General features: G+C 43.7%; 1 protein-coding gene across 3 annotated transcripts in view; it reads right to left on the bottom strand.

Annotated features, from left to right (window-relative positions):
• Positions 1–24437, bottom strand: part of ENDOV (endonuclease V) — a 109492-nt gene that overhangs the window by 5416 nt on the left and 79639 nt on the right. The window contains exon 8 of one of the 3 annotated variants that reach the window (XM_088472809.1): positions 18824–19000. The exons of the other annotated variants lie outside the window; for them this stretch is intronic. Within the exon in view, the coding sequence (XP_088328935.1) occupies positions 18875–19000 (126 nt within the window). The 3' untranslated portion in view covers positions 18824–18874. Of the gene's footprint in view, positions 1–18823; positions 19001–24437 lie in introns of those variants that run through there. 3 annotated transcript variants of the gene reach the window in all.

Genomic DNA, 24437 nt, shown 5'->3' with positions numbered 1-24437 from the left:
TACTGATGGCACAATGCAGGAGACTTCCCAGAAATCTCTTGACTTTGGGCCTGATTCCGCATTGCACGTTTGTCGATGTTTTGATTAGGATATACAGACTCTGAACCTGATGCTGATATTTCCTTATGCAATTTGCGCGGCATAAATGATTTAAATTCACACTGCACATACCCACAATGCATGCATATGCGCCAATACAGACTTTTGTGTATCTGCCTCTTGTGCCTCCTTATGTCTGCAGAGGTGGAGGGGGAGAGGGAAGGGCAAACGCTGGCTGAGTAAAGCTGCATCGCACAAATCTGGCTAGTGTGCTTTTTTTTTCCCCGAGTAATTTAGTGACCAACTCGGCATCAGGCCTTGATCACAGTGCTGGGATCACAAATGCAGCAGGGGGTGTCATGGGGTGTCATACACCTCCTGCTATATTTGCATATTAGCAAGATGGGAATAGCAAAGCTGCCCGTGTGCAGCTTTGCAATTCCGTCCGATGCTGCATCCCCCCCAGAGTGCTAAGTAGCACTGCAGATCGCAGTCCCCATTATTATATATGGGGACTATAATCTCAGCCCTATGTACCAAACTCCAAAAAGTTTTTCAGAGTTTGCCCCCGTTAGTTTCCACCATCTTCAGATACTACCCAATGATCATTGATATTAACCATTATTGCTTAGAATCAGTAAAGGTAGAATCCTTGAGTTTGCAAAAAACTGCTGAAGCTAGGAATGGTAATTAATCATCAGATACTATTCTGTATTATGTACACAGCAACAGAACCGGTTTACATAGAAATCAATGTATTCACACTTATTTTCTGGATTATAATAGATGATTCATGGCTTGAATCAAAGTTGAATTTAAGCCGCTTTAAAACAGGGCAATCCCGCATCTACACTTGTACTAATGCACTCAGTCTACCAACTAACTGTGTGGATTTGAGGGTCTGTGGGGGGAGTTAGGCAGAGTGTGGGATAAGCTAGGTACCACAGCGCAATACTCGTGTCAAACAGATCATTTTCGGCCGCTCAGTCTGGTTATTGCACAGCACCCATTGAAGTGCGAATGCACCAAGCCCCCTCTGCAATCCCATACACATACTTTCAGGGATCACAGTGTGATTGACAGGAAGGCACCAATTTGGGGTAGGAAAGGGGGGAGTGGTCAGCAAAACGCAGGCGCGTCTTGCCATTTTGGGTACGGGTCTCAGAAAACATCTGCGAACTTTAGATGGCTCCAGCATCTCAGTCCAGGCGCCCATGCTGCATGACCATAAGGTTACACACATGGGCAATTTTCGGAGAACCTGCGTATGGGCTGCAAATGTGTATGCAGCTGTGGAGATGTGTGGGAGTCTCAGTACTGTTAGGGTAGGGTGCTAATTTACAAACAATCAAACCTCAGCAGTTTATGAAACGGTACCTGCGATTGCAACACAGTACATCTCTGAATCAGGCTCCCTATGTGCACTGGGCATCGGATGTTCTCAGGATCGTTTCATCTCTCAGAAAAAACAATATTGTGGATTGATCTCATATTTGTCAGGTGTCTGACTAGCTTCTGGCACATTAATGTGCCTACTTATTATGTCACTACATGCACAAATGAGATTATTTAAATAACATAAAATGGTGGAGAGGATGCAATTAAGGGAGAGTTCACTGACTTGAAGGTTGAACAGCATTTGTATCCCCGTATAAGGACTTTGGTTCACCATGTGGGTTTTGAATCTTACAGTTACAGAAAAGCACATTTCCACATACACTACGACCAATGCAATAAAAACAAACATTAACAAGAAAAAAAACAACAACATAAGTAATAAAGTCAGTGTCAGGGTCCCTTCACTATCACCAATAACCCTTCCACAGTGAGGGGTTAACATAAGTCATAGATGAACAGGGACAGATTGATTTTCTTGAGGCACTTCCAAGGACTGGATGCACCTCGGTAAGTGCTTGGCTGTTATAGGTGCACATTTGTATAGGAAACATCGCCGTGGTCACATATTTTCAGCCTTATTGTGTTTTCATTATTCTATTTTTTTTTCATTAATTCAGAAGACAAGATTCAAGTGTTTTTGTTAATATTTGATTTCTGCTTTTATCAAAATGAAGGAAGCCTGTCCAATGTATACAATGTTGGCTCACTTACAATTAGGCATACTAATTTAATCACTAGTGCAGAAACATGAATGCACAAATTCACTAAAATAGATGTTTATTCTTAAAGGCTAATTCCAGGCAGAAGCTCCAGATACAGCTGTTTAGCTGGTCACATGGGGAACTTCAGTCTATATAGGCTTAGGTTACCACCAGGAAGAGATGGTGCTACAAAAGCTGGGGACCGGGACAGAGGAGAGGAGGTCCCGGGATCCCCCAGTGTTCTGACTAACAGGTCCATGGTTTGCTGCCATGTGGGCCAAAGAGTATTAGAAGTAGGGAGAGTCCCCATACAGTACCTGCATGTAGAAAAAGGGGGATTGCTGTAATAAAGAGACTGTTGTGAAGCCAGATGCCATAAATAGAGGAGGTGGAGCCCTCATACATACAAGTGCCCATGAAAGGAGGAGGGAAAAGCCCGTGGAGAAGAACCATAGATAGAGGAGAAAGTGGTTCAAATTAGTGTGATCCTTGGAGGGGTTAAGAGAACAGAGAGATGTCAAAGTAAAAGACTGAAAGCAACCATTGAAGAGAGTGTCGGAGTCCATTTGAAAAGCCATCCCTGCAGAGAAGGGGTGTTCCTGTGGTTGAGTGTATACTAGTGAGAGTGTTAAAGATGTGTGGAAGAATTATAACCCGAAATGAGATATGTTTTACCAATGTAAGGAGTGTTTTTACCTGGAGCCTGCATGTATCAAAGGCACAAGAGAGAGTCTGGAAGAGAGCCTGCCTTAAGAACTGTGCAGGAGAGGTAGGGTGCAAATGCTGTAACCTTATTCATAATGAATACCTAAGACATGTGAAGGAGGAGAGGAAGGTATGCATATACTGTAACCATGTTCATGCTGAGCATCTCTGCAGGAGGAGACAGGAGCAATATATATTCACTTTAGTAACTGAAACTTAATCATTGTTCTGGAGGGGAGGAGGCATGTAAATAAAGAGATTTATTTTGCAATACAAAGATGGTCTGGTGCCCAACGTATTGTGATATCTTATGCACTGCACCACCATGCAACACACCTGTGTTTACATCGATGTAATGGGATCGGTATGAAATACAGCCGGACCGGAAGACCAGCACCAGTGAAGATCCCGACAGCTCCAAAGGTAAGTGTTAACTATCCTTACCCCCCCTAACCCTCCTTTAGGGGTGCATAACCCTAACCCCCCTCTAAGTGCCTAAACCTAACCCCCCCTTCCCTGCAACCAAAACCTAAGTCTCCCAGGGGGGGGGTGCCTAACCCTAACCTCCACTCGGGGGTGCCTAACCCTAACGCCCCCTTCCCCTAGCCTGAACCTAACCCACCGGGTGGGTGCCTACCCCTAAGTCCCCCCCGGGAGCCCTAAAACCTAAACCTCCCCCCCGCCCGGCTTACCATCATTCGGTACGTTGGGCGTCGGGCTCCCGGCGTAGGTCTAATATCAGGCGTCGGGATTTTGACGCCTGTCATTAGTACCTTGCCGGGATTTGACAGTCGGGAAGCCGGCGGTCGGCATTTTGACCTTCGGCTCCTGACTGCATCCCAACGTAATATGTACCTGCATGAATGGGAGCCCCCTAGTCACTTATGTTTACACCCAATAACTATCTGTTCTCGGGGAGGAAGGTAAGGATGGTGCATACAGGTGGGTCGCTGGCTGGATACAGCCCCAGCAGTGGTCTGGAAACATCCAGATGGAAGAGACTGATGAGGGGGGGCACAAATCCTGTGTGGCCGGCACCGGGAAACAAAAAGGTAGAAGAGATGCAATTAAAGCGTGAGGCTCTGGATAGCCCCTCCTTGCCTCCCTGGGTACAGAACACTGAAGCCAGGCAGTTCAGACCCACCGTGCACACTTCTCCTAGCATACCATGCAGCCGGCTCCATACGGGGCCCTAGTGTGATGGGGCACGGGCTCCTGCGGAGACTGTCAACTGGAAGAGGCTGTGCAGGATCCTCCTCTCGTGGGACACCAATGTCTCTTGGGCCGGTCTTGTCTCTCCACAACTGGTTACATTAACATGCAGTTCACACTCCTCCAGCTAACCAGAGCCTGGCCCCACCCTGGCCATGCTAGGCAAGGCGTGTTACAGTCAATCGCTGCACCATTGTCCTAACGTGGTGTCATGAGGTCACTAGACACAGGAGACAATTGTCACCCTCCCCTTGTGGTTCCTGGGGAAGCCTTCCACCCAGGCTGCTCGGCGCTACAGCCAGCCAATTAGGAGACGGGATGGGAGGGGCCATCTGGCAGCAGAGAGGGGAGGGCAGGGGAGACAGAGCAATAGCTGTCTGGTTGCTGTCACTCAAAGTAATGTGAGGCCTATAGGCTCTGCCCCCCCAGATTACACAATGAGCTGCTGCTGGAAGAAGCCCAGTAAGTTATCTCTGTAATGGCTTCCTGATGAGAAGAATGGATTGGTGTGTGTGTGTATAGCCAATGTTACTCGGAGGATCTTAAGGAACATTTCAGAGAAAACCCGATCAAAATCAGTTCAGTAGTTCTCGCGAACATACATACAAATTAAGTTTATATTATATGTATACAGTGTTTAAAGTGGTCCTAGAGAAGTGGTGGAACCCCAACCCTTGGCATTTCTTTTATAAAGGGACACAGCGTGCCTATAACATGCGCCGAAAAAAGGGGGTGTGATCTCAAAAGGGACATGGTCACACAATAGTATTCCCAATTCAAATTACGCCACACAGTAGCACAATCTTATCCACATTACACCACATAGTAGTGTCCTTTATTCATGTTATGACACATAGTAGTGCCCCTTTTACACAAAGCCCACAGTAGTAGTGCCCCTAATACACATAATGCCGATAGTAGTGCCCCTTATACACAATGCCCACAGTAGTAGTGCCCCATATACACATAAAGCCAACAGTAGTAGTGCCCCTTATTCAATTCCCACAGCAGTAGTGCCCCTTATGCAATACCCACTGTAGTGGTGCCCCTTATGCAGAGCCCCCAGTAGCGGTGCCCCATATACAGTGCCCCAGTAGTAGTGCCCCTTATGCAGTGCCTCCAGTAGCGGTGCCCCATATGCAGTGCCCCAGTAGTAGTGCCTCTTATGCAGTGCCCACAGTGGTAGTGCCCCTTATGCAGTGCCCCCAGTAGTAGTGCTCCTTAGGCAGTGCCCCTATGCAATGCCCCCAGTGTTAGTGCCCTAAGCAGTAGTGCTCCCAGTAGTAATGCCCCTATAGTAATGCTCCCTGTAGTAGTGCCCCCGATAGTAATGTCCCCAGTAGTAGTGCCCTCTGTAGTAAGGCCCCCAATAGTAATGCCCTCTGCAGTAGAGCCGTTTGCACAAAAAAACCCAAAACACAATACTTACCTTAAACCCCGCTACTGCGTCCGCCCGACAGGCTGCTCCTCGGAACTATGGGAGAGACGTCATGACGTCTCTCCCTTAGTGCACACTGCGGGAGCCGGAGCTCAGGAGCCTCTCTGAGGCGGCACAGGTTCCGTCTCTAAATAGAAGTGACGGAACGCAGTTCCGTCCATGTTCCGGCCCACTTTAACCCCTGTATGTATATTTCTTTATATGATATGCACAAAAGTGTGTGTGTCTGTCCTTTATGCACGGCCAAAGTTTTGTACCTAGCTCCACCAAATTTGGCAGGGTGGTGTAGTTGGACCAGGATTAGGTTTTTGCCTAGGTTTGAACTTTGTCAGGACAACACACTGTCACACAGTCCCATAAAATAGGGACACTCGTAGATTACACAAGTTCTGTGGCTGAGGGGCCGGCTTCATACACATATTGTCACACTCTGGCAGGCTCATGAGCAGCTCAGCACTCAATACATTTGACTCGATACATTCAGACAGCATAATCAATCCACAATCTTTGATCCTGGCAAAGATTAACATATGGAGATTATAAACAGCAGAGGAGATTGATTGCAGACACACTGGGCCTGATTCAGAGCCGGACGCTATTTGCGGTCATTCGTCCAGAAAATATGTCTGAACGAGCGAACAAAACTTGCGGTCGTTTTTTGGAAAAACACACCCCCTGGCCGCTCGCATCCTACGTCATGTCCGCTATTTATTAGATTAATCGAGTACATCGACCAGCGTATGAACTGCTCGCTATTCTTGTGGTTGGTTTTTGCTACCACAATTTTGCGAGCAGTTCTGACTATAAAATAACCCAGTGACGTGGTCAATGACGCTGCTGTATTAATTATGCACACCCTTAAAATGCCCGTTTTGACCTTTAAGCACGCCTGCGTTCGGATCTCCACTCCCCGTTTTCAAGCACCTTCCCCAGTTACCACCCACATACGCCTCATTCTGTCACTCAAAATAGCAGGCATTCGCTATTTAGCGAACAAAGGATTTTCGGTCGCACTGAATGGTTCGCGCATGCGTATTAAAATCTGTACGCATGCGCAGTTGGGCAAACATCGCTCGGAGTGAACGAGCGGCCGCTTACGAGCGGCTCTGAATCAGGCCCACAGTGTCACTGTGGACGGGCCCCTTCTGTCCAGGATTGTGACTCCAGTCCCGGCATTCCCCCGATGGCAGTCCTGCTAGACATAGTACTCAATGTTAGTCTGCAGACTGATCTCAGGGGATGATTCAGCTGCAGAGACACTGGCAGTGATCACGCAAATTCCCGATGATCGATAGCATATGCGTCCGCAGCTGAATAACCCCCTCTACTCTGCAGTGATATCTGAAACTCAAGTTATTTTGGAGGCTATACTGATTTCTGTCCTGTAAGTCAGTCTGCTCCTGATATACCCCATTCCAAACGATATGAGCATACACTGCCTGCACTGTCATTTACTCCTAATTTACATAGTTATCTAGGTTATAGGCGAGGACAATGTAAAAAAATGGAGGCTGCAGGTGTACTTCAGGGTCCAGTCTACAACCCAGGCAACACCGGGTATCCCTAGTAAATAAATAACAATAAATACGTTTAGGAAAGAGGTAGGAGGGAAGGAGGCGGAAAACAGAAAAATGTTTGAAAAGAGTAAGCTGGGGTACACATTAGGCGACATATTGGACAATTTGTCATTTTGAGGCAAATTGGAACCTCATATCGTTCTCATCGCATAGTGTGTATGCTCAATTTCACGTTCGCGTGCATTGTTCATCACATCTTCACATGATGTGCTGAATGTCAGATGGGAAGATGTCATGAACAATGTGGTGCACATCATGCAGTATGTACGCTCAGCCAGAAGACCACATGATATATTGGTCCAATCTTTCCTCTGAAGACATCACCTGAACTGCCAGTGATCTACATGATGATTGCATAGTGTGTACAGGAGAAAAGATTAATTGGATCCAATCCTTTAATATGATATGTTGTGCCATCGTTTTGGAAAATTGCATAGTGTGAATGCTCTATATTGTGTGTTCTGGGATGAAGGGAAATTGGAATGACCATTGCGTCTTTTAGAGCTTGTTTTGATGTGTACCCGGCCTTACTATACCTATTATAAGTGCTGATTTTTCTTACTGTCATAAGCTGACATAAGGCCCCCACACACGATACGATATTTGAAACGATTTGGCCGTTTCCGATCGATTGGAACAACCTATCATTTAAAAAGTGCCATTTGTGGGGATGACCACGATCCAGTGCTCGCTCCCGCGGGTCGTTCGTCGTGGTCGTTATCTTTACAACAATCAGAAAGATCTCGACTTGTCGTTCACGATATGCCACACATCGTTTCTGTGCGTATGCACACGGAATGATGTGATGGCCAACACAGATGCATGTAGCATCTATATGTCAATTACACAGATGCAGGCACGGACCCGTGCTACATGCATCTGTGTGTAGTTGACACAGAAGCACGGACGGGATCAGTAACTGTGCTTCTGTGTTAAAAAAATTATACCTGTTAAAAAAAATTTAAGAAAAATTCCGATCGTAGTGATGCCGGGCGCCGCGAGCAGACAGCCGCGGGTGGGAGGGTTAGGTTTAGGACTCCCGGGGGGGACCTAGGGTTAGGCACCCCCCTGGGAGGGTTAGGGTCAGGCTAGGGGGAGGGAGGGTTAGGCACCCCTGGGGGGGACTTAGGGTTAGGCACCCCCCCGGGGGACTTAGGTTTAGGCAGCGGGGAAGGGGGTGGTTAGGGTTAGGCACTTAGAGGGGGGATTAGGGTTAGGCACTTGGGGGGGAACTTAGGGTTAGGCACCCCTAAGGAGGGTTAGGGAGGTTAGGTTAGTAGATACTCACCTATCCACGATCGGGATTTCCAGCGCTGTCGGGCTTCCGCTGCTCCGAACTCTGCTCATGTCGGGCTGCTGCTGTCGGGAATCCATGCTGCCGGCGTTATTTCATACCGATTCCATTTTCAATATCCCTCTATTATAAATTCTCAAGGTATTTAATATCCTCGTCAGGTCTATCGTTATAAACCTGGGTATTATATAGTACTCCTGCTTAAGTTCTATGGAAGTATTTATATTATTAATAAAGTCATTCATATATTAACCAATTTGTGGTATTCTTCCTAGGTAATTCTTATAGCAGGTATACCCAATGTTATATATGGTATATTTTCAGTATCCCTCTATTGTTGGCTCATATAGATATTACCAGTATAATTCTGAAAGGAATATATTATTCAATCAGGTATTTAGTATCCTCATCAGATGTCTGATCTGTTTTATTTACTATTCAGAATAAAACTGGCTTATAGTGATATGAGTATCCTCTTCAGATATCAAATCTATTATTATACACCTGAGTATATTTCAGTATTTCTGCAGTGATTCTTTAGAAGTGCTTATATCATTAAAGTCACTGAGGTATTAAATATGTTACTGACACCTTAAATATTTTTGGATCAGCCTTATATCACAATAAATATAATCAAATAATATGATATATTTATTTAATGCAGTAGCCCTCTGTTATTCTATATATTGATTAGGATTTATCCAAGTGCTTCTGGGAGAAATATGCAGATCATTCAACTATACAGTATTACATATAAGCTGCGCCCCCATCAGGTGTTATAGAGGTTACAGCCATTATATGATCATGTAGAGTATAGCTCTCCGCTTGGAGTGGGGCTAACTTCAACTAGCATGAGGGATCTATCAAAGTTCAAGGTATGGATAGTGCGATTAGCAGGTATAAATAACATAACAACAACACATAGACATATTAGCAAATGGTAGGCAGCGCCGCGTGAGCGACGCGGCGTTTCGCTAAGAAGCTTTTTCAAGGTAAGCCGAGCTGAATTACAGACCTCCCTTAAATACCTACAAACATATTGTGTCACCAATCAGGTATCTGACGCATCCATATGCACCAATCATTACTACCTATGCTCTCTAGTTCCGCCTCCCTCCCTGGATTGACATTGTGCCCACGTGTCCTGGGGCTGATGACGTCATCATGAGGGATCCTAATGGATCTTAGATACATAGATACAGTCTAAGTCTGGTGTAATCAAACGCCGAGTCACATTCGTTGTACATTATTATTTATTGGTGGAACTTCGTGATACACAGCACTATTTGAAGGGTATTAATACATGTAAGTGTGATATTAAACCTCCTTCTTTATTACTCAAGCGAATGACAATAAATTCGGATAGATCCCATAAGTCACATGATCAACGCTAGTACTAGAGTCTATCCAGGATTTATAATAGATAACAGATAAGACAATGAAATCTAGGCTGGATGATCATACCTACACAAAAATGCTCTCATTATAGTCATAAATTCTATATTAACAGACAATAATAAACAGTAATTTAGAAATTTATAATTCCAATATCCCACAGTACTACTACACCAAATGTAAATATACAAGTTAGGATAAATAATGTGTAAATATAAAAGTAATTACATAACCTATACTAAATAATAAAAAATATATATAATATAAAAATAAAAAAATGTTTTTAAATAAAAAATATACTATATGAAAATTACAGTAATACATGATAATACATACATTAAATTCATGTGAAAATTCTATAATAATATCAAAATATAGCACATTAGATGGTGATAAGTGAATGTAATTTATTATCCACAATAAAGTGGATTAAAATAAGTAGTGAATAGTGACGTGTCTATATTCAGTTATGAAAGTGAAATACACTTAATTCATGATAAGTGAATAAAAATAATATCTAAATGTGTGAAAAAAATATGAAAAAAATATTATATATTGTTATGAAATATTAAAACACAAAAAAAATTAATAGTGATGTATTGTAATATATAAATATTACATTAAGTAAAAAAAAGCAAAATAAATTAAAAAAAACGCGTAATTCGTGCAAAACTAAAACATAAAAATATAAAAAAGTGTGAAAAAAAACAAAAACTGTAAAAAGTGTGCATTGGATTGTGACAATATCATAGATATAGTATATCAATATAAAGACTATAAAGACATTAAAATAATAATATGATAAATAAAAATGTAGCATAGCTAGATAACTCTGCATGATTATACCATGTATATAGTATCATAGAATTATTAGTATAAAATATTAAATGATGTAAATAGCCCTTTGGATATTCCTAAGGAAGAGAGATATATAATTAACCCAAAAGGACACATATTCTCTCCATTTAGACCTTCATTGAGACCATAAGGACATGTAATTTTATTCTAGTGAATAAATAATACAAAATAAAAAAATATAAAACAATGAATAATTTTTTTTTATTTTTAATAAAAAATAATAATAAAAAGAACAACTAAATTACTCCACATTATTGTACCATATATAAATTACAAAAAGACCATTTTGATAGGATGTTTGATGATATAAATTGCCTTTTAAATGTTCCTAGGGGAGAAAATTCATATTTGATTAACCCAAAAAGGACACGTAACTATTCTCTACATTTAGACCTTTCGGTGTAAGAGTGTCCATAAGAAAGATGAATTTGGTCTCCTGTTGCAGGAGTTCACGATCCACATCACCACCTCTGATGTTCAAGTTAATTTTCTTCATCCCAAAGGCTGCTAGGCCCTTCGGGTTGCTCTCATGGTATTTGAAAAAGTGCCTAGCCACTGGTGTCAAGGATTTGAACATCCGTCTGTCTCTTTCCACATTCCTTATACTCCCTATATGTTCTAGGAGTCTTTTCTTAAGAGGCCTCTTGGTCTTACCGATGTAATTCTTACAACATGGGCATTGTAAGTTGTAAATAATTCCTATTGAGTTACAGTTGATATGCTCCTTAATGTGCCAGGTTTTATTGTATCTGTCTCGGAAACTGGTAGTGGTGGCCATAATTGAGCAAGCTTTACAAGTACCACATTTTCTGGATCCTTTTTTCAAGAATAATTGTTTTTCCGGGGATTCTAGATGGCTTCGGACTAAGATATCTCTAAGGTTTTTAGATCGTCTCCAGCTCATCTGAATTCTATCTCCAATTATCTTTGCTAGATCTTGATCAGTATGTAATACATAGAGATGTTTGTGTAATATTTCTTGAATGCTTCTCCATTCATGACAAAAACTCCAAATGAATCTTACGCATTCCTCTTCTTTTACTCTCTTCCTTGGAGTTAGGAGTTGTTCTCTCGTATACATCTTGGTGTCCTTATATGCTTTTCTGATCATTCTTCCACTATATCCTCGAGCTTTCAACCTAGTACTTAAGAGCAATTCCGTTTCATGCGTAAGAATTCTCCTTTTGGTAATCCTACAGGTGGAAAATGTGAGCTCTTATTATGTAAGATGCTATTTGTAGAGTTTTTTTTGCAAAATAGATCTGAGGAGATGTGTCAATCCTTTTCAATTATCAGTGAGACATCAAGAAAATTAATTCGCTCTTTATTTGCTTCAAAGGTGAGTTTCAAGTTAAGAATACTAGAATTGAGTTGAGACAGAAATTTTTCAAAGAGTTGTATATCACCCTCCCAGATTATGAGATCATCGATATATCTCAGCCATAATAAGATATGGTCGGTATAGAAATCATTCTGATCGTTAAAGACATGTTCCCTCTCCCACCACCCCAGGTACAGGTTAGCATATGTAGGGGCACACGTAGTCTCCATTGCAGTCCCCCATACCTGGAGATAAAAGTTATTACAAACAAAATAATTTTTAGTGAGAACAAAACGCAAAAGTGAGATGAGGAAACGGTTGAATTCACTACTGCTATTCATGCTTAAGAAGTACTCTACAGCATGGATTCCATATTCATGGTTAATGCTCGTGTAGAGACTCTCTACATCACAGGTAATGAGCCAAGAGTCAGTATTCAGGAATATATCCTGAATCCTGCTTAATACATCAGGAGTATCCCTTATATAGGATGGTAATTGTAGGACATGCTTCCTGAGATGATGGTCCAAAAATTTACTTGCATTTTCAGTTAAACTGCCCATCCCGGAGACAATAGGTCTACCGGGTGGGTCAGTCTCATTCTTGTGGATCTTAGGCAGTAAATATAGAGTAGGAGTTTTAGGGTTCTCTGTTTTAAGGAAATCATAATACTTTCTGGTTATGATTTCACTATCCTTAGCCCCTTCTATAATATTATATGATTCCAAAAAATCTCTCGTGGGGTTAAAAACCATTTTTTATAGCAGGATTTGTCCTCCAATTGTCGGTTAAGTTCTTTCAAATATTTATCCCGAGGCCATAGGACAATATTTCCCCCTTTATCCGAAGGCTTGATGATTGTATCATCCCATTCCTGCATCTATTTTAAAGCCTGTCTCTCTCCTCTATTCAAGTTGTTATCATAATCTTTAATTCTTGTTCTATTATTCTGCAAAGAATCTAGATCTTTACTCACTAAGTCAATGAAAACCTTCACCGGTGGACAGATGGAAATATCTGGCATACATGAGGACTTTTTTTTTAGGGGACTTGGTGGAACAACCAGGGATTCTTGTAGAATTGGAGTACTATCTGAATTGATAGATTGTTGTAAAGATTCCTCTTCCAATTCTTCCAGAATGGAGATTGCATGTAGATCTTCTTGTGAGAAGGCTTCGGTGACAGGTGTCATATGTTTCCCTTTAGTCATGAAGAATTTTTTAGCAACAATTTTCTAGCAAAAAGATTAACATCTTTTTCAAATTCAAACCTATTAAAAGATGTTGTAGGTGAAAAGGATAATCCTTTATTAAGGATTTCAATTTGTGATGGTGTAAGGTTTCTGCTTGTTAGATTTATGATCCTTAGCGCATCTTCTATTTCCTGTATCAACGATGGTCCCGGGGTTCTTCCCCCCATTCTCGAAATCCTCTTTTTCTTTGCCCTTCTGGTTTTCTTGAACTTAATCCTATATTGTGCCGGGTTTCTCTGGGAGTCACCCCTAAAAAATCAATCTGTCGTCTATATAAAGGAAATCGTTCACCGGTGGATTCATTCTCAGAAGAATCTAAATCTGAAGTAGTATAGTTGGATCTACTTTCTGGTGTTCTTTTTCTTATATGACTTCATCTGTAGACCGTATTAGACAGAAAATCACTTTTGTCTCTTTGTAATTTAGATTTCTTTCTATTAATAATTTCTTGTTCAATTTTTTACACTTCCAATCTATATTTATCAGATGTTTTTTGGAAGATTTTCAAAATTCTTCAGTTTAGTACTCAGTATAGAGATTTCTTGTGAGTATTTATTCAAAAGTATTTCATCATGTTTTATCAGTATATTTATTAAATTCAATGAGCAAGATGTGAGGGTTTACTAATATGACTATGTGTTGTTGTTATATTATTTATACCTGCTAATGGCACTATCCATACCTTGAACTTGGATAGATCCCTCATGTTAGTTGAAGTTAGCCCCACTCCAAGCGGAGAGCTATACTCTACATGATCATATAATGGCTTTAACCTCTATAACACCTGCTGGGGGCACAACTTATATGTAATACTGTATAGTTGAATGATCTGCATATTTCTCCCAGAAGCACTTGGATAAATCCTAATTAATATATACAATACCAGAGGGCTACTGCATTAAATAAATATATCATATTATTTGATTATATTTATTGTGATATAAGGCTGATCCAAAAATATTTAAGGTGTCAGTAACATATTTAATACCTCAGTGACTTTAATGATATAAGCACTTCTAAAGAATCTCTTTTTAAATCACATTCTTATTTCTTTTCACATTATCTATCTGTATTTTATATTTATTTTCGCTATTTTGTCTTGATAAGTTATTAGAACCTTATTATTATTTATCAATAAAAGTTAAGTTTTAAGATATATACTAGCTCAGTGCACCATTCTAAGACATTTCCTCTTTCTCTCTTCTTTTCTTGCTGTAATTTCAATATCATGTCTATGGTAGCACCCCCTTGACCACATTATTATTTTAAGGGGTTATTACTGTCTCCAAACTTGGGAGACGTACATATCCTGTGCGACTGGAAAACCTATATCTATTAAGAACCAGCCCTGGTTGCCAAAATACAGGGGACAAATGACGTAGGGGCCCCCTGTATTCAGCACAACCAGCACTGGGCTCTTAGCCGCTCCTGGAAATACAGGGGAAAAAATGCGTAGGGTTCCCCTGTAAATTCCAGAGCCAGTACCAAACTTTTTCTAGGGGGGGTAATACCACAGCCAGGGGAGCCCTTTCACCGGGTCCCCCAGCCAAAGAATTACCCTGATCGCTAGTCAGCCCAGGCCGGGGATCCCAGATCCCCCCCCCAATAAAGGGGTCCCCTCCTCCATGGCACCCTAAGCCTAGGCTGATAGCCCGGGGCTATCCCCGGCACCCCTGGAGTGGTGGGTGCAGGTTGGTAGTGTATAGTGTGGTGCAAGTAAAGAGTTAAATATATTGTCTTTTCCTGTGGAACTACAGATCCCAGCAAACCTTCCTCCGCATGCTGGTACTTTGAGAACCACAAGTACCAGCATGTGGGCATTACGGGCCCGCTGGTACCTGTAGTATCACAGCAAAAGAAATATAAAAAAAACCCACAAGACACACACACTGTTGCAAGTAATAGTTTATTAAAACATACATGCACACACACATGTACACTCACTATCTCACAAACTCACCTATGTATCCCTGTAGCCAATCACGTCCTCCTCTCCAGTAGAATCCATAGGGTACCTGTAAAGAAAATCCATACTCACCTCTTCTAATGTGTAGATTGCGTCCTCTTTGTTCCAAGAAGGCATCCCCGGTCTTGGCAACATAAAAAACTAAAATACCCGGACCCGCGAACTAAGTACCGTCCTCTAAGGATGGTACTTCCCGAATAACTGCTCCGCTGCAGAATTTCACTATAGAAATCCTTGTGCTGATCGCTTACTGGCTGAGAGAGGCGAGCCTTCCGCCTCTTAGCCAATGAGCGGTGCCCATCATTGACTTCAATGGTGAGAACCGCAGAGGTAACTTAAGGTTACTTTGGCGGTTCCCACCAGTGACTTCAATGGTGGGAACCGCTCATTGGCTGAGAGGCATAAGGCTTGCCTCTATCAGCTAATGAGCACTCAGCACCGGGATTTCTATAGTGAAATCCCACGGCGGAGCGGTAATTCGGAAAGTATTTCGAACGAAGAGGACGCGATCTACGCATAGGAGGTGAGTATGGATTTTTTATTACAGGGACCCCATGGATTCCTACTGGACAAGGGGACATGATGGCTTCAGGGATACATAGGTGAGTTTCATTCAGGCCCGCTCGCGAGCACATGACGCTCACATGCGGGTCGATGGTACCCAAATGCGCATGCGCACGACGGAGGGAGCTCCGTCGTGCGCATGTGTGAGATCCGGATAGCGACAGCCAAGCTGTCGCTCCGGGTCTTCGCACCAAAGGGAGCGTGCGGTCGATGGTGAGTGACAGCACGCCCTCTTTGGTGGGGGCGTGGCTGCCAGACAGAGGCGTTCCCATGGGAATGCCTACCGTCTGGGTCCGGCCCCACTGACATCACTAGTGATGTCAGTGGGAGTGATTTTGGTTCTGATTTGACTCCAGGGCTTTCGGTCACCGAGACCCTACCGCAGGGTCTCGTCGCAAGCCCGATGGTCGCGATGGTCTTTACCATCGCAACCATCATCATGGACGCTCGCATAAGCTATGCGAGCGTCCAAGAGGCCGCTCCATTTTTAAGTAGGAGGGCCCTGATTCAGAGCGAGCGCTCTGGTCAGAGCGTCCGGCTCTGAATCAGGCCCACTGTGCAAAGCGGACCTCGGACGAGCTGAAACTCCTCCCACCTCCTGTTCATCATTCTGAGGTCGATCCGGATTGGCTCCTGCGTCTATGTCCTTCTGCTGTGAACGCTGCCCCGATGCCGGTGATAGCGTTTCAAGTGTTTCTGGTTCTGGCATTGTCTCCTGTAATTCAGTCGAGTATCCAGTCCTCCTGTCTGTCTTGTATACCTGCTGTTTGCATCATATGGGCGTCACGGTTCGCATACCATCTACTTGCAATTTGTGTCATCCAGGCGGCACGGTCTGCACTCTAGCGTTCTCAGTACGCAAGCCAGCGTACTCGCGCTTGTGTCAACCCAGCGGCACAGGCCGCACTCCAGCATCCTAAGTACGCAAGCCAGCGTTCTCACGCTTGTTTCAACCCGGCGGCACAGGCAGTACGCTAGCCAGCGTACTCGCGCTTGTGTCAACCCTACAGCACAGGTCGCACTCCAGCATCCGTAGTACGCAAGCCAGCGCACTCATGCCTGTGTCAACCCGGTGGCACAGGTCACACTTCAGTTTCAGCCAGCCAAGGCACTTCCAGCCCTCAAAGCTGCTACATGGCCCAAAGGCCGCAGATCATCTTAAGGCCCACAGGTCACAGCCAGCCAAGGCACTTCCAGCCCTCAAGTCTGCTGAACGGCTCAAAGGCCCATCACATTTTACTGGCCACAGGCCACAGCCAGCCAAGTCATCTCAGCTCTTAAAGCTGCTCCACGGCCGCATCTAGCCAAGACCATACCAGCCCTCAAGGCTGTTGCGGGACTAATACAATATTAAGTCGTATCTGAGGCTTAACATACAGTGTGTGTGTTCTGTGGTTTATTAATATTGCTTTTGCTGTGGAACTACAGGTACCAGCAGGCCCGTAATGCCCCGCATGCTGGTACTTGTGGTTCTCCAAGTACCAGCATGTTGGGGAGGCTTGCTGGGACCTGTAGTTCCAAAGCAAAAGACAATCTTTTTAACTGTTTACTTGCACCACACTATACACTATCAAGCCGGCACCCACCGCTCCAGGGGTGCCTGGGATAGCTCTGGGCTATCAGCCTAGGCCTTTATTATGGGGGTCCCCAGCTCCCCAGCCTTGACTGACTAGCGGTCAGGGGTAATGCTTTGGCTGGGGGACCCGGTGAATGGGCTCCCCTGGCTGTGGCTTTCCCCCTCCGCTAGAAAAAGTTTGGTGCTGGTTCTGGAATTTACAAGGGAAACCTATGCATTTTTTCACCTGTATTTCCAGAACCAGGACTAGCTCAAAGCCCTACGTTGTTTGTCCCCTGTATTTTGGCAACCAGTACTGGCTTTGATTAGCCCAGTGCTGGTTGTGCTTAATACAGGGAGCTCCTACGTTGTATGTCCCCTGTATGTAGCACAACCAGCCCTGGGTCTCCAAAGCCTGGTGCTGGTTATTATTTTTATTTTTTTTTGGGGGGGGGGGGGGGGCACGTTTTTTTTTTTAATAATTTATTTTATTTTACACAGGTTTTCATTTTTTTTACAAATATTTGTTTTGCTGTGTACAGGATAAGAATAGCACGCTTTGGTTACTGTCTCGGGCAGTAGAATGGTAAGGTACAAGTTAAGATTTAATGTAATGCAGTATTTGAAGTACCATAGCAATGTATTATGTCCAGCAGCCTGAACATGTAGAGAGATGAACTTCCTTATGTCAGTCATGAGGGCACTCATGTTGATGCATCTGCCAAACAGCCAAGTATGCCTGGAGATTTTACTGAAATGTTGGCAATTATGACAGCGGTGCATAAATCTAGGCTGTAGTTGTACTCAGATATTGGCAGTAGAATGAAAACATAATAACTTTGCACTTGGGCAAATCATGTTACAATGCAAGAGGTGCAGATACATTATTTATGCATGCAGGGTAAATACTAGCTGCTGTTGTATGTAGCCCACAATTGCTGGACAGCTTTATTGTTAAGGCAGGTATCCACTAGACGATATGCTCCATGAGCGATATCGTCTAGTGTTTCTAGTGATGTGCTCAATGTCATTAACGACATTGAGCACCCACACTGAATGATATATCGTTCAGTGACGTCACCCTCCCTCATCCCCGTACTTGCAGAACCTAACAATATCATCAGGTTGCCCTGCAAGTACGGGCAATGAAAGATGCCATCAACAACCAGCGGGAATCGCTGGTCATTGACGGCATATACAGGGCACGATATTGCAGACGATGAACGTGTAGTGGATATGTGCCTTTACACTGTAAATTAGATGTCAGCTTGGACACACCCCTCCCAAATCTAAATCTCTCTGCACATGTTACATCTGCCCACCTGCAGGGCAGCATGGTTTTACCAAGATGCACAGTTATATGCTTTTTTTTTTAGCTTTGCTCCAAATTATGAATATTATCGCTCCCCTTGTGTAGGAATAATATTGTAGCCCAACAAAGGCTTATTATTTTTTTATACTGGAAAACCTACCATATTAAGGGGCTGATTCTGAGTGGCACCCAAAGTGGCAATAGGCAGCCACGAAAGCCTGATGGTAATACAAGTATCCGTATACGCAAGTGGAAGCCAGTGCCGCCCACTGATTTTACAACCGTCATTATTGGTATCTGCACCTGCACCAGGTCCGTGCTCGGTGCAAGCGATACGACTGAAACACTGGATGTTCTTGTTCTTTTACTTGTTCAGGATTATAGGAGAAATCATGTGGCAGTCCTGTACAGCTCTGTTGAAAAGATAGGATCTTAAACTGCAAGTCAGGGTCTCAGATCAATAAACCATTTTAATAGAGTACAAAATGCACTTTTACTAGCTGTAAAACTGGACTGCATGACATTGCCATCTGTTTTACAAACCAATGCACATTAATGATGTTTATAAAGAACATAAAAATATAATTACCCTTCAATTGGCTGCTGTAGTGTTTTGGCATTTCTCAATAGAAATGGGAACATGGAAAGCTACTTGCCAGAAAGTCTTCTCTCTCAGTGGCACCTATTTCTTTTCCAGCAGTGATGGAAGTAGAATGACTCTACGGCTAAATGCTAGTATCATTTTCCCATTACCTCAGTTATTATTCTTCTGAGCTCTAGGGGTTCATATGGATCACGGGACTTGTATTTCTGACAGAATGTTCATTGCACAGATTCAAATTACTTATTCTACTCATCACCTACACCCAGTGGAGACAGCCATATTGTGGGTTCAAATAATATTGAACCTACAACTGACCATGAACTAGTGACATAATTAAGGTACACTGTGCCTAATGCCTCAGTGATGTCACTAGCTCTTAGTAAACTGATTGCCGCATTTTCATAAAAATGGTTAGACTTGCTAAATGACTGGTTCCCACGAGTTTAGGTGACTGATACACTTTAAGATGTGAGTGTCAGGGGCGTATCTATAATGAGTGCAGGGTGTGCGGGCACACGGGCCCCTGGGACCAGGGGGGCCCGCACCGCATGCCCTGCACCCATAGTATTACTTACCTCTCCGGAATCCCACGTTGGAGCGGGGGTCCGGGCCAGGCCATTTTCCCGTGACCTGCACATACTCTATAGACTGGGTGCACTCTAGTGCCCAGAGTCTATAACTCTGGCGCTGGCCGCGCACAGCTCAGTGCGCTGCCGGCCACCGGACAGAGAGGAGGGGGCCCACGTCGGAGACTGCACACGGGCCCCCTCCTCTCTAGAAACACCCCTGGTGAGTGTGTTCAGGTGCTAAAGGTTAGGCTGCACAGATTGCCCTGTAAACTTAGCTTGAGGTAGTTTGTGAAGATTGTTCTGGATCCTGTTGCTTTCTGTTGTCTTCCTTGGATGATCTAAGTTTTTTTCTATCATTAAGGGGCACAATTATCATTCAACATTTGCGGTGTGTTCCCGAAAACAGACATTTTCAGAGGATAGCCGCAAATATTAAGTATCCTAATAATGTATTATGGAGGGATCGCACCAGATATTTCCAATATCTGCTGCTGTCCCTCAATTTCCGCCGTCACCGCAACTCCCATAGGCTTCTATAGGGGACGCGATGCTGTCAGATATATTAAGTTCCGGAATGCGAAGATGGCATAAGCCACTGTAGCTACACATCGCAAATCTCATGCGCAGGTTCCCCGGCACAGAAGTGAAGTGACCGTTAACGCTCATATGGTGCCCAGATCGCAGTGGAAATCGATAAATGGGCCACTAAAAGTGAAACACACTATTGAACATACAAAAGTGATCACTTAAGGGTGGATGGCTTTGAAAGCAGTACAAAAGATTTTTAAGTTTATTGCTTTCCATGATTGTTTCAGTGGTGTGACAAGCATTCAGTCGGCTTCTAACCGTAGAGGCTGCTGTATTGTAGAATGTCCGTAACGTAGACTTTGGTTCTTTTGTTCAGGGCTTCTAATGTACAGTTATTTGTTTCAAAGCTTCGAGTGAGGCGGAGGTCTAGTTCAAGATCCCACTGTGAATTTAGCCTTCCGGCAGTAGTGTAACCAGAAATTCTGGGTACCCTCCACTTAAAGCCACACCCCAGCACCATAACCAAAACTACATCCCAACTAAGTCCTGGTCCTTCCAAAGACATTACCAAAACCTTTTTTATCATGAAAAATTAACATGCACACGGACTGAATAGAACTTAAAGCAGAGGTGCATTAAGACATGAGGGGTCCCACATGCAAATATTTGGTTCCACTCCACCCTGAAAATGTCTAATGTGCTGAAGGTAACAAAGACCCAGACACAGCTACATTTTGTTCATGCACCATATTCTTTGGCTACATGGTGCCATCGCCATATATCTGAAGAAATGAACCGCTGGGTAAGACCGTGCAGTGGGAAGCAAACAAACTATTCAGCTTTATGGGCTGCTTTTATAGTTATGCTTTAGTAGTGTAAAATGACATTTATCCTTGCCTGGATAATAACATTTATTATGTATAATGTCTGGAGTTTTTGTTGTATGAGGTTAGTGTACAGTACTATGTAAAGCCGCGTATCCACTTGCCGACAATGAAGAACTGAATGATAACAATATCATTATCGTTCATTATACTATGCAGTGCTCACACTGAATGATATGTCGTCTAGTGCAGGCACCCTCCCTCATCCCCAGACATGCTCAACCTGATGATATCGGTAGGTTGACCGTCATGTTCGGGCAATGAGCGATGCTGAAGACGACCAGCGGGAGCGCGCATCGCTGGTCGTTGCCAGCATATCTACTGCACGATTAATGAACAACCAAATGATGTCGTTATCGTCCAATCATCCATTTATATCGGCAAGCGGATACGTGGCTTAAGATGCTAGAGAGAGAATCCCACAGAGAATAAATTTATATAAACTAAATAAATATTGTGAAGATTAACCCAAAACTAAACAATCTGGGGAAGCTACTTAACTGTTCAGTAGCACAGAGTAACGTTTGGTAGATTGCAGTGGCGGAACTTGTGAGTGGTAGGCCTAGGTGCAAAAATATGCTCTAGGTCCCACACTGTTCACAATATAGCACACGGTAGTATGCCACGTGATCACCAAACAATACAGACAGCATCCTAGAGTCTAATAATAATCTGTGCCCCCTTTAATCAAATAATAATATTATGTGTCCCCTTTAAAGTCACCAGTGCCTTATGTCAGCAGCACTGCTAGAAAGCTCCACAGATGGTTCTGCTGGCAGAGGGTGATAGGCAAAGGGTGACGGGGAGAAGCAGAGGATGACAGGGAGCTCAACAGGGAGGTACAAGAGGTATACTTGTACCAGGCCTGGCCACAGGGAGGTACAAGAGGTACACCTGTACCAGGCCCTGGAACCTCGGATGGGCCCAAAACACTAAGGTGCCACCAACCGCCGATATTTTGTAAAGACATATTACATTTAGAACCGCGCTGGCTATCGGCGCAATAATGAGAAAAAAATGAAACTTAAGCAAACCCCCAACTCCCGGTTACTCCCCACAAGTCAATAAGTGCGCATGCACAAAAATCAATGATGGTGCGGTGCCTGTGTAATTATGTGAGGTGTTGGCGCTTCTCTCTATCCCTGCCTCCTTGGATCCAGCTGCGGCCACCTAGCAGAAGCAGAGCAAGCACCACTGCACAGTGCACCACCATCAAATTATTCACATACACAGCACAGCAGCTGTGACAGATCATGTGAGTGTGTTTATTCAATTTCCATTGGCAGCTGCATCACCTTAGTAAAAGTTATTAAATCAACTCCCATACCACACGTGATACACATGGTCATGCAGAAAATAAAGATATAAGTATGTAACATAATCAATTGGTTTATTATTGCCTGCATTGCTAGCCTTTGTCATGCTTTGAGAGAAATAATGTCCATAATATATGTAAATTATTATGTCTTATATTTGGTGTTACATTTTTTAGCATACAGCCCGGGGTGGTTTGCATTGGTGAGGGGGTGGGGACAGAGACATCAATGTACGAGACCCAGAGATTTCTGTTGCCGGCCCAGACAGGGAGTGGATGACGGGGAGGCAGACGGTGACTTGAAGAGGTAGACAGGAAGAGACAGAGGGTGACCTGCAGTCTGGGCAACAGTGGGTCACTAATCAAAGGCTCTCTCCACCCACATGTAGCACTCTTGAGATCATCTCAGCGAGTCCCCAGCAGGCATGGCGTGTGCAGCAGTCCATCCCGTCTGGGATTGCTGACAGTCCAGACTGTCCAAGGCAATCCTGGGCGGCTAGCAGCCACTGACAGCTGTCAGTCTGAGAGCGCTGCAGATCATAAGTGATGATGATCCTATCAGTGGCTAGGTGCCCGGCGACATCTTACTCCCCAGGGGCCCCACTGCGATTGTACCAATGGTAGATCTGCCACTTGTACATTGGTTTTGTAGATATCAGTGTGTGTTAATGTGCCTATTTAGCTCGCTGCAAACAGTGCATGCTTTTGCACCCTTCACATGGGATGTAGTTAATAGACCGGCGGACGCGATGCCACCGGTCTGAATCCAGACTCGTCCTGCCCGACAAGGGACTTAAGATAGGTGTCGACATTTCGACGCCTTCTTAATCCCGATGCCGGAAGACCAACCCCCTGCAATCCCGATCGTCCTCTGACAGGTAAGTAGAACACTTAGCCCGGGAATGGGGGGGTTAGGTATAGGGACCCCCAGGGGGACTTAGGGTTAGGCATTCCCCTGGGGAAAGTTAAGGTTAGGCTAGGGGAAGGAGGGGGTTAGGGTTAGGCACTGGGGGGGAGGTTAGGGTTAGGCACCCCCCTGGGAGGGTTAGGTCTAGGGTGCGGGGAGGGGGGGGGAGGTTAGGGTTAGGCACTAAGGAGGGATGTTAGGCACCCCTAAAGGAGGATAAGGGTTGGGGGGGAGGGTTAGGTTACTTACCTTTACCTGTCGGGATTTCACCCGCCAGGCTGCTGCTGTCGGTATTTGATCTGGCAGCTAAACAGCCTCCGGCATTACATACCGATTCCCTTCACACATATCGGTCAGCTCAGCTATAACATTGCATTTCAGAGATAGGCCTCCTCACAAAATGAATTTGCAAGTTGCAAATGTTAGACTCAGCAGATAGATTTGCTACTAACTCTGTATCAGCTCAATTTTTTTTCTTTTTATTTGAGGCATTACAGTACATAATAAAAAAAATATATAATGAAATACTGAGAATAGAACAGGATCTTCAAATTACACAATAATAGTGTAATATTAACAAATAAGCAGGGAGAAACTGTTTAAACAGGAACAACAACTGGTTAAGTTCTGGAGTTTGTATATGCACTATATTGCTTCACTGTGGAATGGCATTTCTTTAACCTGGGATTTGTGTTCTGCGGATTAACGATGGTTGTAGGCGGTATAGTCATGGACAGATATTGTTACTTATTGCAAGTGTGGAATCTCTGACAATAGTATTCATACAGGAGTCATGTATAGCAAGGTTGACACACATTTGTTTTAGTTTGTCAAAAGACAGCTTCCAAGCAATGTTAGAGGTTTGTTTCCTTTCTCATATAGGAAGGAAAGCATATATATAGTATAGTTAGATTTAATTACATAGACTTCCTGGGGGAGTTATGCAGGGGGCTGTGTGGGGCAGCTTGGACAAATCATGTAATTTAGACACACACACACACAAATCTCTACGTCACGCAGAGGGGGCGATTCTATGATGGAGA

This window comes from Taudactylus pleione, unplaced genomic scaffold (genome assembly GCF_031769625.1).
Source record: "Taudactylus pleione unplaced genomic scaffold, aTauple2 ptg000016l, whole genome shotgun sequence".
In the NCBI taxonomy this organism is placed as follows: Eukaryota; Metazoa; Chordata; class Amphibia; order Anura; family Myobatrachidae; genus Taudactylus; species Taudactylus pleione.
Note: the sequence above shows the minus strand (reverse complement) of the source record. Positions and strands in the feature narration are given on the sequence as shown.